Here is a 14,932-nt window from a genome sequence, read left to right on the forward strand (position 1 = left end):
TAGATTTAATAATTGGGGTGGCTGTCATGCAATGGAGTCTGTTAATCCTGAAGTCAACTCTTACCTTGAGCTAGTCTTTCTAGGGGTGGCACGGTGGCTCAGTGGTTAGCATTGCTGCCTCACAGCACCAGGGTCCCAGGTTCGATTCGAGCCTCGGGGGACTGTCTGTGTGGAGTTTGCACATTCTCCCTGTGTCTGCGTGGGTTTCCTCACACAGTCCAAAGATGTGCAATTCAGGTGAATTGGTCATGCTAAATTGTCCATAGTGTTAGGTACGTTAGTCAGAGGGAAATGGGTCTGGGTGGGTTACTCTCCAGAGGGTCGGTGTGGACTGGTTGGGCCAAAGGACCTGTTCCCACACTGTAGGGAATCTAATTTCTTCTGAATCTTTTTGGCCAAATATGTTAATTTTGTGAAACGCTACCTTACTATTAGCAAGGAAAATTTTACGAGTTCATTTTTTTTCACATAATCTACTGTTTCATCTGTAAAATAGAACAGCATGCATTGTTTGAGCAGTTGCAATTCAGTAAGATTAACAATGGATGCCCATTCCACAATGAAGTTTCTGCTATCCCTGGTACAACTTTAAAAATATTGAGCTCTACCTTTAAGTGTAAGTTTTAAAATGCCCCTTGATCTGTAGAAATAAAAAAGGTCCTGCTTTAACAAATGTTAAGAAAGTTTGCTCATCTCGTATCAACTTTCAAAAAGAAAGCACTCAAGAGTCCCAGCTCTCCGTAGTGTGCAGTATTGTGTGTCAGCTCAAAAGTGGAACGCAGCCTATTTTTATTTTTAATTTAGGAAATCTTCAGAATTTATTTTGTCTTGAAAAGGTTTACATTCTAATAAAATAAAATAGCTCTGTCTTGATGGTGGTTAATGCCTTATTTATAGATATATAATCATAGAAACTGATGCTGCTGATTGTCTAAAATTTCTGGTGTCCCAACTCTACGTTGATTTTTGATTAGTTTTCCAAGTATCTACCATCAAGATATTGGAGTTTTATTTTCATAGCTGAAAATGTGTTGCTGGAAAAGCGCAGCAGGTCAGGCAGCATCCAAGGAGCAGGAGAATCGACGTTTCAGGGATGAACCCTTCTTCAGGAATGCATTCCTGAAGAAGGGCTCATGCCCGAAACGTCGATTCTCCTGCTCCTTGGATGCTGCCTGACCTGCTGCGCTTTTCCAGCAACACATTTTCAGCTCTGATCTCCAGCATCTGCAGTCCTCCCTTTCTCCTAGAAGGTTTTATTTTCATAGACAGCCACCACTGGAAATCATGATTTTGCTTCTAGTGTTTTACTTGATGCAGTAATACATATGTTATCTCTCATAACATACAAAACTGGGCATGGATATTGTGATACTGAGCAATCCAACAGATGTGGGACGCTGAGGGGTGACCTTATAGAGGTTTATAAAATCATGACGGGCATGAATAGGGTAAATAGATAAGGTATTTTCCGTGGGATGGGGGATTCCAGAACTAGAGGGCATAGGTTTAGGGTGCAAGCAGAAAGATTTAAAAGAGATCTAATGGACAACTGTTTCACGCAGAGGGTGGTGCGTGTATGGACCAAGCTGCCAGAGAAAGTGGTGGAGGCTGGTACAATTACAACATTTAAAAGGCATTTGGATGGGTATATGAATAGGAAGGGTTTACAAGGATATGGGCCAAGTGCTGACAAATAGGATTCCATTAGGTGAGGATATCTGGTCGGCATGGGCGAGTTGGACCGAAAGGTCTGTTTCCATGCTGTACATTTCTGTGACTCTATGACTCTATGTGTATTCAGCTGAAAATGATACATAAACTTTGGATTGCAACAGAGCAGCATGCTTCCAGTCGTGCATCATGCTTCAAGTGATCCCAGCTAGTACGGTGTATGGACCTTTACACCCTCGAGCTACTTGCTATGAAAAAGTGTTGATATTGTGAGCATGACTCTTAAAGGTATACTGACATAATGCCCATGAGATATTATACAACAGAGGACACCAGGGCAGCAATCCCAGCTCAACCATGGGAGTTATGGGACTTGCCTCACTGATTTTTCAGAGCCTGTGCATCATTGGCCCTCATTTTTTTTGTGTGTGTGGGAATGTGTTTGTGGTATGTCAGCATGCATTCACATCTCCTCGGATAGTGAATGCATTTGAGAATATGTGTGAATGACTTTATCATTTATAACTGGAAACTGGTGAATACAGTTCAAAAGTAACGATGAAGTGTATGTCTTTAGGGGATAATGCAATGCTATAGTGATTAAAACATAGAAACATCGAAAATGGGTGCAGGAGTAGACCATTCGGCCTTTTGAGCCTGCACCACCAGGCAATATGATCAAGGCTGATCATTCAATCTCAGTAACCCACTTCTGCTTTCTCTCCATACCCCTTGATCCCTTTAGCCACAAGGGCCATGTCCAGCTCTCTTTCGAATATATCTAATGAACTGGCCCCATCTCAGTCCTGAATGGCTGACCCTTTATTCTTAGACTGTGACCCCTTGTTCTGGACTTTCCCAACATCAGGAGCATTCTTCCCGTTTCTAGCCTATCTAGTCCCATCAGAATTTTATACGTTTCTAAGAGATCCCCCTTCATTCTTCTAATTTCCAGTGAGTACAAGCCCAGTTGATCCAGTTTTTCCTCACCCCTCAGTCAGGTGAACCTTGGCCAGACTCCCTCAACAGCAAAATGTCCTCCCTCAGACTACGAGACCAAAACTGCACACAATACTCAAGGTGTGGCCTCACTAAGGGCCTATAAGCTTGAGGCAAGCCCAAGAACACCATTTTCCTTAAACTATCATCCTTTTTTGTTGTAGAAATAATGAAATTCAAAAAACAAATTGTATCTCAGTTCACTTCAGCTTTAAGGTGAAAGAAGCTATCCTAAAGATTGTAAAACTGACATCATAGATTAAAATAAAACCAAGAATTGCTGATGCTTGAAGGTTTCTACTTCAGGAAAAGGGTCACTGGACTCAAAGTGTTAACTCTGTTTTCTCTCCACACATGCTGCAAAATCTGTTGAGTTTCTCCAGCAATTTCTGTTTCTGTTTGTGACATATGAGATTGTGAACTGTGGTGAATGTATGGACTCTGGCACTTCTTGAGAAAACATTCATTTTTTTTAGCTTTCTTAGAGAGCTAATTCCACAGGCTCACCACTCTCTGGGTGAAAACATTTCAGCTCATCCCAGTCTTAGATGGCCCACTCCATACCTTTAAATAGTGACCACCCGGTTCTGGAATCTTTAAGAATTTTTTAGGGTGACTAGTTTGAGACCTTTCAGATCATGTGGTGGAAAGAGGTGGAAATATTAATTGTACAAATTAAGGTTAAGTAAGTATGATGAGTGGGAGGTGGAGCTGTCTGTCATTGGATACATGTTATGAGGCGCTTATTGACACTGGTGGTGAATAGTGGATTTTGGAACTATTCATGTCTCACTCGGAATGAAATCTGAAACTAAAATAAGGACTGACGTCTGGTCTCCTCCCTCACCAATTCACTGTTGGATCTAAAATGGCAATGTGTAGCTTTGAAGCTAAGAAAATATTTTAAATTCAGCAGATTACAAACTGTTACATTTGGGCATTCATGATGACAGTTACCTAAATAAAGGTAGTTAACTATCTGTAAGCAATTTTTTGGCAGTTTGAGTTAATTAAGAAGCAGCAGTTTAGATGTGATACATTAAGCTAATTTGATAAAGGGGAGTATGCAAGTGTGATAATTGGGAATGGTTCACTGACACCAGAGGACACATTGGCTATTGTTGCAGAATTTGTCAGTCTTGTTAAAGTTGTGAAGGAAGCATTGTGCTCCATAGACAAGATGTTAGGGAACTCTTCCCTGGGTCATCCTCCTCTTCTGCTGGTCCAACTTCCTTCTGAAAAGACAGCTCCCCTCTCGAGGTCTATCATCTACAAGAATGAGGACATTTCTCTGCCCCTGAGCTTGTCTTTTGTTGATGCACTTTAGTTCAAAGAGGCTTTCAGCTGTCAATGGTCTGAATCCCTTTGGCCAATGGCCATGGGGCAATTACTCTTGATGTCAGAATGACCTTTGACCCATTGCTCACCACCATTTGAAGATTCATTGTCTTTTCTTTCAAGAACAAAACTTAGTTTTAAATAACCTATTATAAAACCAAATCTATTTTACCAAACACTGGATTGATAGTAATCAGTGAGAGTTTGCTAAGTCTCTGACGTCATTTCGATAGAACCTCAGTGATTGTTGTGACTGTTCTTTTGTTTCCATGAGTTGGAAATTTGTTATATTGTTGCAGAAGGCTTGTAACTAGTATAACGCTGTTAACTGGTTTGAGAAGACAGCTCACCACCACTTTCTCAGGCGCAAATAGGGACGGGCAATAAATGATGGCCCTGTCGGCGATATTCACATTCCGCCAGTGAATAAAACAAAATAAAATATCAAACATACTACCAAATACTTGTGGTTGCCCCACGATGTTACAGTTTAAAAACATGAGCTGTGCGCCTTCTTGCAGTACCAAAGGTTTAATTATTTATTAGACATTAAAAATATACTAAAATCTCCTTGTCATTATACATTCTGTCAACATAGATATAAGTAAAACTTTCTGAGAGCAAAAATCTTTCAAATTTGTTTCATTTGCAGTTGTCAGGTTCAGACAACTTTTGTAAGGGAGTGCCACCTAGTGGTCAGGAGTCATGTGCCAAGAGAATACCATGTAGAATACCATGGGCTGCTCTACTAGCTGGGTGCATGTGACAATAGTGGGACTGAACAGCTTTTGACTTCATTATTGCTGTTCACTTGACATTATCATTTAATTGTTAATCATGTACTTGAATTTATTTTCCTTTTTGTTTGTTTTTGGTCACTGGACTTCTTGAAATCCAGTTTAAATTTAGAGCACAGAAAGCCACATAAATGTTGGATTTTCACAATCATTCTCATTCTCTGAGAGGACCTCTTTATCCTCATAAACAATGATGTAATTAAAAAGCAAAGTTGTCCTGGGAAAGTTTCCATCTTTGTAAATGTAGGTGGTGATCTCCCTGATGCAAAACACATGTATAGTGCTACAACCTTGATCTACATCTTGAATTTGTTCTCTGTCGGGTTATAGACTTGCAACCTTACTGTTACAACATAAAGCTACCAGCACAGAAATAGGATATTCAAGCCAGTTATACTCTGTTTAAACATCCTTACATCCCCATTTATCTAACCCTATCGGCATAATATTTGATTCCCTTCTCCCTCGTGCATATTTAATATTCCCCAGGATTGTCTCCAGATTCCCACAAGTCACTGTGATACCAAATTGCTGCAATTTCTCAATAAAGCAATACAGGTATATTCTCTCAAACCAGCAGCCTCTGTGCTGAGATCTCACCAGATTTTGGACTTTGCTACGGTGGTAGAGAAAAGTCTCTCACAATGCAGTACTTGGACAATTTTGTGTCGGTAAGTTCATTAGAATTGAGTAAAGTAAACAAAAGAAAATCATGGTCAAGATTAGTGTGGCGCTGGAAAAACACAGCAGGTCAGGCAGCATCCAAGGAGCAAGAAAATCGAGGTTTCGGGCAAAAGTCCTTTATCAGGAATAGCCCTTCCTGATGAAGGGCTTTTGCCCGAAATGTCGATTTTCCTGCTTCTCGGATGCTGCCTGACCTGCTGTGCTTTTCCAGCACCACTCTAATCTTGACTCTAATCTCTAGCATCTGCAGTACCCACCTCCGCCTAAAAGAAAATCACAGTACATTCTAAAAATATATGGTTTTCGCTAACTCCAATTTTCAGACCGCTGGTTTTGAGAGACTGCACTCATTTTATGGAGAAGTAAAATCAGAACCACTTTGATAAAGGTAGAAATTTCCAATAAAGTGAGAGAGGAGGCCGGGTTAGAATTTGCCGGGGAATGGCCCTTATCTTACTGGAGTGTATGTGACGTTCATTGTAAAGGCACTTTTATAACACACAGGTTATTTATTCCTATAGAAAAAGAACAATGTTTCAAAAGATTGTCGACCTGTCAAACACCTATGAGGATGAGAAGGCCTGGGTGGAATATATGTCACTGGAAACGACCAAGAAAGAGATTGTCATGTAAGCAAAGCCATTTAAGATCTTATAAAAGATGTTGCTGATGAAATAACTGCACAGTCACTATTTATTTACACATGCATAGCACTTGACACTGGTCCAGCTCCCTCAGAGTCAGCCCCAATCAAGGAACTCACATTCTATGAGGTCCACCTGGCTGACCTCGTTACGATCACTCCATCCTCCCGCTGTGAGCCCAGGGATGTAGGCCGGTTTTTTCTCTTGAAGCCTCTCCTGGCATGTTTTTGCACTGGATCTGGTTCCTCCAACTCAGCCTTGGGTGTGGGTGCATATACCTGACTGCAGCCCACCTCTTGCACCCAGAGTATCTCGGAAGAAATTCATCTTGTTCTTCAGGTGGTAAAGGTGTTGAGGCTGTGACATACGCCATGCCCATCTCAGACTCTGAGGTTTCTTCAGTGCTAAATGGAGGGTAAGAACCCATGGGTTCTGACAGCCTCTCCGGCTTTTCTGAGGGGTCAGGCATGATTTGCTTCTATCCCGTTTGCAGCTTTCATGTGGTCCACGTGCTTTATCAGGACTGCCTTACTTTGTATGTCCCAGGAGTGGACCTCACGTCAGCCACGCCGCTTACCCATGCAGGCCCATTCCGTGCTTTGGCCATTTCCAAACTTCATTCCCTGAAACAAACTCTCTCACTGTGGGGAGACTTGTGTCCAGCAATGACTTTCCTGATGCCATTTCACCCCCTCCCTCCAAGGCCTGGAAAGATCAGATTTAAACTGGCGTGGACTCTTCTCCCCAATAGCAACTCTGCTTTTGCAAGAAGAGTGCAAGAATCAAACAGGAGCCAGGACATTTTGGTATCGTGTGAAGCTGTAGGCTGTTTCTTTAAGCCTGCTTTCAAAGTTTGCACTGCTTTTTCCACCAGTCCATTTGGTGATGGATGGTGTGGAACTGTTCTTATATACCGAATCCCCTTCCACTTTAGGAAATAGTTAAATTCTCTGCTGGTAAACGTTGGCCCATTACCTGTGACCAATACTTCCAAGAGCTCCTATATTGCAAAAGATGCTCACAACTCTTCTATTGTCAGCCCTGTGTTTGACAAATGAACCCTATGCACATCCAATTACTCTGAGTGGGCATCCACAATGCGTAAGAACATTGAGCCCCTGAAAGGGCCAGCATTGTTGACATTTAACAGAGTCCAGGGTTTATCTGGTCATTCCCATGAATGTGGGAGATTTGCTGGCAGTAAATTTTGTTCTTTTTGGTACTCTGAGCACTGCCCCACCAATGCAGCTATGTCTACATCCAATCCTGGCCACCAGACGTAATGTCTCGCCAACATCACCATTTCGGACACGCCTAGATGATGCTAATGGAGTCCAATCAGTATATTTAGCGGCGAACTTTAATCGGGACAATTATTCTTTCTCCCAATAAAAAAATGCTGCCCTCCATGTTGATCTGGTCTCTTTTTGCTTCCACAGTCTGATATTATCAACTGTGACTGCAAGTCTTTTCAGAAAGTTTAAAACCAGAATGAACTTTTCCAATGGTGGCTCAACCTTTGGTGTATCTGCCCACAGGAGGCGACTCAAAAAATTCACATTTGCTACTTGGCCTCCTATAAGGTGTTCCAATGTATAATTATATACTCTTAGTATTAGAGCCCACTGCTGAATTTTACTTGAAGCTATGTTTGGCACAGCCTTGGCTTCTTTGAATAGCCACAGCAGGGGTTTGTGGTCCATTATTATTGCAAATTTAAATCCATAAAGGTTTTGGTGCAACTTTCTCACACCAAAGATGACCGCCAAACCTTGCTTCTCTATTTGGGCGTATTTACGCTCTGCATCAACCAAAGTCCAGGAAGCATATGCTACTGGGCGTTCCTCTTCATTGGGCCATCTGTGAGACAACACTTCCCCAATACCATATAGAGAGGGATCACTTATCAGCACCAGAGCTCGTTTGGGATCATAGTGCGCCAACACCTTAGACATTGATAGCTGCTTCTTCAATTCCCTAAAGGCTATGAGACTATTTCCAATATGAGATCCTTTTTCAAAAGCAGATGTAAGGGTGCCAGGACGGAGGCCAGGTTAGATATGAACTTTCCATAATAATTCACCAGCCCAAGGAAAGCACCTAAGCTCCACTACAGACGTGAGAGCCAGGGCATCTTTGATCATCCTCACGTTATCGTCCAATGAGTGTTGATTCTGTAGCCCAAGTAGGTCACTTGGGGCACATGGAACACACATTCTTCCCTTCTAAGATGTATGTCCATCATGGAGAAACGTCTAAGGACTATGCCCAAGTTCTGTAAGTGCTCTTTATGGTCTTCCTTGTTATCCAGATAGATGGCGACCTGGAGTAGACCTTGTAAAATGTCCTCTATTGTTCTCTGAAAAATGGCACAGGCTCTAGATAACTCAAATGGCAGTCTTGTATATTGTTACAAACCCTTATGGGGTTTAATTGTAGCATTTTCTGGGAATCCTCATATAACCACAATTGCAGGTGCACATGGCTCATGCCCAGCCTTGTATAGGACAGCACCTCCCCCTGCCAGCTTTGCATATAAATCCTCTATACAAGGGATTGGGTATTTATCCAACTGTGAGAAGTAGTTTACTGTTTGTTTAAAATTCCCACAAAGGCAGACTGACCCATTAGCTTCACAATCGGTATGACCTGTGCTGCCCATTCCACAAATTGTACTGGTTTGATGATCCCTTTATTCTCCATCCTCCTGGTTTCTGCCTCTACTTTTGCCTGTAAGGCAAATGGCACTGAAGCGGCCTTGCAGAATCATGGAATTGCTTCCTGGTCAATGTGCAAAGTGGCCTTGGTTCCTTTGATAGTTCCTAGACCTTCCTGAAAAATATCAGGTATTTAATGAGGACTTCACTCAAGCAGCCATTCCCTAATCTAAAAATGTTGAGCTAATCAAGGTGAATCTTTCTCAAATCAATTTTACCCTATCAAGCTTAGACCTGAACCTTCTACTATAATCAGTGGTATCTGACCCCAGCTGCTTCTTATAAAAGACCAAAACCGAAGTTGTACTCTTAACCTTTAGGGTTTCCCCGGTACAGGTTCTCAGTCCAGCCAAGGACTTGCACAGACTTAAAGATTGGAGATCAGAATGAATTTTGTTACAGACCGGTTCTGCAATCAATGATACAGCTGCACCAGAATCAAGCTCCATTAGAATTAGGTGAACATTTAATAAAACATTTATTTTGATTGGTTCTGATTTGGATATTGCCAAGCAATTTTACTGTTCCCAGATGTAGCTGGGAACTCAGTTCAAGCCCAGTGGGACTCTTGCTGTTTCGAGTCCGTATACCGGCAGCAACTACAATGACTTGCTGGCCTAGAAGAAAATGTTAACTATGTGGTCGAGGCTTGGCTTTTTTTTTCTGTTTTGTTTTGGCCAACCTAGAGTCTCTCTGTTCAGGATATATCCTGAGTGTGAGGCTGTGCAATAATCTTCACTCAAGTGGTGTTCCTCAAGCTCAGTCAGCCTGGTGAGGGTGTCCATTTCTATTAGAATATTCTGTAGCTCACATACTCCACTTTCCACATTTTCCAGTGGGAAAGCCAATTGTCGTGCCTGTTTGAAGTCCAGTTGGCTTCAGCTACTAGGTGCTTTTGCATGGTTACGTCATTAATCCCACATACCAAAAGGTCTCTCAGCATCTCAATAAAGATTAAACCAAAGTCACACACCTCTGTCTGTCACCTTAACAGCATCAAAAATCAAAAGCACAGATTTCCCTGGTTCTCAAACAGCCAAGTAAAACCAACATCTCAGGATCAGGGGAGGCTTAGGATTGTAATATTCCTTAACTAAATCCCTCAATACTTTAAAGGTCTTAGTATCCGGTGTTTCAGGAGACGTCAGGCTCCTAATAACCAAAAAAGCTGCGGGTCCACAAGCTGTCAGGAGATTGCTTGTTGATTTTCACCTGCCCCAATATCATTTGCCCAGAGAATATAAAGCATTCTTTCTGCGTACTGGGCCCAGTCTTCGATGGTAGGATCAAAACAAGTCAAGCTTCCCAAATAATGGCATGATGCCAAAAATGCTTACCCCATCTCAAAGACAACTGTTGTGACTGAATTTCTTTAGGAATATTTTTTTCTCTCTCATCGCCGCTGAAGTGACTCCACAGAGACCAGTATCCCATCACCATTGTATTTACATGTGCATAGCTCCTGACACTGGTCCGGCTTCCTCAGAGCCAGCTCTCAGTGAACAGAATCTCTGACGCTCCTGTTTTTATCTGTCAGCCAGGGCTCCCTAATTGGATCAGTTTAACAGCCCCACTCAGGGAACTCATTCTATACAATCACTGCACTGGTGATTGAGGAATTGTAGCTGGATTCCAGCGCCATGATGATCTAACCCTGTACAACGATATCACTGAACTTTAATCTTGCTCTTGTTACATTCAGGGCCATGATGATGACAGGGTGTGACTTATCAGCAATTGCTAAACCCTGGGAGGTTCAGAGCAAGGTGAGTTCTCAGATGAAACAACATTGCATACTTTCCAGAACTCAGTGGGAGGCCACCTGATTGGATGCTGCTTGTAATTTGTGAAATTTGGATCTTTAATGGACCTGTCATGACTGGGGCTTTAGTCCATCTGATGTTTTACATAAATGATGAAAGAGAAAGTGAGGACTGTACATGCTGGAGAGTCAGTCGCAAAGTCTGGCGCTGGAAAAACACAGCAGGTCATGCAGCATCCAAGGAGCAAAAGAGTCAACATTTTGGGCATAAGCCCTTCATCAGAAATATGATAAGCCCTTCCTGATGGAGAGTTTATGCCCGAAATGTTGACTCTCCTGCTCCACAGCTGAATGATGAAACCAAAGTATAACTGCAAATCCATCCCATGCGTCTGAATTTGCATCTTTATGTTTTACAAACTCTTTGCCAATGCATCACAAAATAGTTGACAAGTTGAGGGTTAATTGTTTGCTCATAGACAGACCTAGGTGAATATTTGAAAGAGGGACAGGAAAATTATATCCTTATAACCTCTTTAAACTATCATCACTTCATGGTTTTGATAGAGCCACTCTTTAGGACTGGAAAGCATTTTCCATTGTTGTGCATTATGCATCTTGCAAACCTGAGCTTAGAAATGATTACATTCATTAGTCAATAACATTTCAAAGGAGGGCTGTTCCAGCAACTCAAAATAGACTTGTAGCCAGGTGACAGCTGAACTTTTCACTACTCTTGATCCTGTTTCCACTGAAGACCACAGAATGGTTGTCCTAACCCTTTTTACAGACTCATTTCCTCGTCTCACTCTTAGTTTGAAAGTTTTAAAAACAAGTCTTGGCAATATTTTCTGACTCAATAGGAAAGAAAGGCTGCCACAGTCTGAAAAGTTGTGGTCATTAACTTCAAAGTGGCCAAAAGACACTTCTGTGTCTGTCGCATTAACCAAGAAATGATTCCACTTGTTTTCAATCGGTTCATGAGATTAACATCACAAGCAGTTAGTTCTGAGAGTTTAAGATTGCTGTCAGGATTTTTAGCCTGTGAAAAATTTGTTTCATGAATGGTAGTTTGAAGAAATAGATTAAATAAGATTGAAACACAATATTTCAATAGTCCATAATGAACACTGTCAGGTGCTGGGTAATTAGTAAGAGGGAGGGTGACAGAAGGTACCAATTTGCTTGAAGCAGTGCAACTTAATCATTGATTCTTAGGGTACCCATCACCAATCACTGGCAGAAATGGTCTACTGCAATGAGAGAAGGAGTGGAGGGCTTTGAATTACAATATGTGTCAGTGTAAATGCAACTGTGAAGTACACTACAGGGGAATCAGGCAGAAGACTCTTCCTATGAATGTAAGACTTCTGCTTGGCAATGTCACTCACATATTCATTAACACATATATCCATCATGTACTTGCGGACCTTATATTGTTGGAGTTTTCATCTTTAAGTACAAAGGTCCCTCAGCGACGACACTCCTCTTACAGGCTGTTAGCTTCTAAAACCTAGCCCTTACCTTGTAGAACACTTTGCAACCTACCAGGCAATGAGGTCAACTCTCAAGTGCCCTTTGAAATGACTCAGTTGTACCGAAGTGTTACTGAAAACTCAACTGTGGTGGAGAAAGTGACTCTTCACCTTCTCAAGGGCAATTATGGATGGTCAATAAATGCTAAGCTTGCAAGCGATACCCACATCAAATGTGGTTGGAAGGATTGGATTTGCTCATAAGGAGTAAAGGTCATAAGACCAATCACTCCAACCAGCTTCCTCACGTGGAATATAGTTTGTTCGTGATCTGGGAGTAAGCTCTCTGCCTTTATTTTATTCTGAGGCATAAACTGGGGTGGGCTGAAAACGAGAGAAATTTTTTTAAACATTTTTTAGAAATCACACACCAGGGATTCATCAAACTGTAATTATTTTAATCATCCTGTTTAGATACATTATGACACATATCATGGCCTGATGGGACCATAACCCAGCTCTTCTGGCTCAGAGATAGGGGCACCGCCATTGTGTTGCAAGACTCTCTTTTAAGTTTCCTTTCCTTATTGTGGGAGAATTTGAACCCTTGTCCCCAGAACATCAGAATTAAAGCAAATTACTTCAGATGCTGGAATTCCTTAACACAAACCGAGGATGCTGGAGACACGCTGCAGATCTAGCAGCATCTGTGGAGAAAGGAACCGAGTTAATGTTCCCCGGATCATTAGCCTGGCCCTCTGGATTTATTTTATTACCACTACACTACCACTCTTTAGCTTTTTAAAAAAGTTTCGTCAGTGCTACAGTAGCTAGCCTCACATAGAAAAACACAAGCAAAAATGGAGGTGATTTCAGTCAGAAGAGGGACAACCCGTCAGCCAATTTTTCCAATCCTGATTCCTAACTAGTAACTATCAGTGAATGAGCAGATTTTGCATTGTTCTTAGTATCTGCTATCAAATTACCCATCATTATGCAGGCTGGGTGCAGGCTAGAATAGAAAGCTAAACAAAGGAAAGCGATCCTAAGGTAGAAAACAAAGGTAAATGTGTTTATCATGTGGGACCCTTTCAGAGCTGTACTGATACAGAGTGTTGTTTCACAGGTGGCTCTGTTAGTCGCAGCTGAATTCTGGGAACAGGGTGACTTGGAAAGAACTGTCTTACAACAGAATCCCATTGTGAGTATGAAGCAATGTTCAAACCCTTCAGCTTAACAGCACAATAAGACCCTTCAGCCCACCTGGAGTGTTCTGGATGAATCCACATGTTTCTTCCCAAACTCCTTCGTTTCACTCTTTCAATATATTTTGTTGTTCTTTCTCCCTTACGTACTCAGCCTAGTTTTCCCTCAGGTGCATCTAGACCAGGGTAGGAAAGCACAGGCCCTTGAGCTGCTTCTTGAACTGACCCTAGATTCTGACCCAAAGAGAGCACCCCTGGCCCAACATGAAACTAGTGGCCTTACCTCTGAGCCAAGCATAATGCCAGTGGCCCTTCTCCTAGCTCAAAGACACAGGCCTTTGATAACCCCACAACTGCCATCCCTGGCACTGATCCACACTGATTGTGTCAAGCACTCCATGTGGCTGTAAGTCTCATATTCTAAGAGATCTCTACCTAAAGAAGTTTCTCTTGAATTCCCTCTTTATGTTTATAACCCTTTCTGAATATGTACCATTTCAAATCCCTTCATCATTTCAAAGACTTATTATAAATTATCACCTAAACTGAGAGCCTGGCTCCAAGTTTCAGTCCAGATTTGTGTCAAGTCAGAAACAATTTAAGTTACATAATTATTGAGTATCTACTGACTGGATTTAGAAATGATGGGTTGAGTTTTACCAGTCCTCTGGGATCAGGCTGGGTGATGAAGGTTGATAGGTGGGCCCTGTGAAATGGTGCCATCTTGCCCAGTGGACAATTAAGCCAAAGGCCTGTTAGCACCAGTGAAATCAGGAGGTTGGCCGGTGAGTGCTTCCTGACTAGTTATTCTCTGGTCCATACAGAGATCTCCAGCAGCCCCTATTGCAATGTAGCCACATGCCCTCACCAGCAACACCCACCCCCAACCTTCTTGCCACGGCTTGCCTCACCAACCCAGACTCCACTTCTGTGAGGGTGCCAACCCTTCTGTTGTGTCCTGTTCTTCCAGGCGCAGTTCAGCAGTGGCCATCATCTGTAGGTTTGATATCCAGACGTTTCATTACCTGGCTAGGTAACATCATCAGTGGTGACCTCCAAGTGAAGCGAAGCTGTTGTCTCCTGCTTTCTATTTATATGTTTGTCCTGGTGATGTCATTTCCTGTTCATTTTCTGAGAGGGTGATAGATGGTATCTAGATCTATGTGTTTGTTTATGGCATTGTGGTTGGAGCGCCAGGCCTCTAGGAATTCTCTGGCATGTCTTTGCTTAACCTGTCCCAGGATAGATGTCTTGTTCCAGTCGAAATGGTGGTTTTTTTCTTCCGTGTGTAGGGCTACGAGGGAAAGAGGGTCGTCTCTTTTTGTGGCTAGCTGGTGTTCGTGTATCCTGGTGGCTAACTTTCTTCCTGTTTGTCCTACGTAGTGTTTGTGGCAGTCCTTGCATGGAATTTTGTAGACGACGTTGGTTTTGTCCATGGGATATACTGGGTCTTTAAGTTTGTTAGTTTTTGTTTGAGAGTGTTGGTGGGTTTGTGTGCTACTAGGATTCCGAGGGGTCTTAGTTGCTGGCTGTCATTTCTGAAACTTCTTTGCTGTATGGTAAGATGGTTAGGGGTTCTGGCTGTGTTTGGTCTGCTTGTCATGGTTTGTTCTTGAGGAATCTGCAGACTGTATTTTTTG

General features: G+C 42.2%; 1 protein-coding gene across 1 annotated transcript in view; it reads left to right on the forward strand.

Moving 5' to 3' along the window:
• LOC122539439 (rod cGMP-specific 3',5'-cyclic phosphodiesterase subunit beta-like) overlaps positions 1-14,932 on the forward strand; it is a 73,218-nt gene that overhangs the window by 49,997 nt on the left and 8,289 nt on the right. The window contains exons 17-19 of the mRNA XM_043674284.1: positions 6,011-6,118; positions 10,553-10,616; positions 13,214-13,288. Coding sequence (XP_043530219.1) covers positions 6,011-6,118; positions 10,553-10,616; positions 13,214-13,288 — 247 coding nt within the window. The remainder of the gene's footprint in view (positions 1-6,010; positions 6,119-10,552; positions 10,617-13,213; positions 13,289-14,932) is intronic.

The sequence above is a fragment of the Chiloscyllium plagiosum genome, chromosome 32 (genome assembly GCF_004010195.1).
Source record: "Chiloscyllium plagiosum isolate BGI_BamShark_2017 chromosome 32, ASM401019v2, whole genome shotgun sequence".
In the NCBI taxonomy this organism is placed as follows: domain Eukaryota; kingdom Metazoa; phylum Chordata; class Chondrichthyes; order Orectolobiformes; family Hemiscylliidae; genus Chiloscyllium; species Chiloscyllium plagiosum.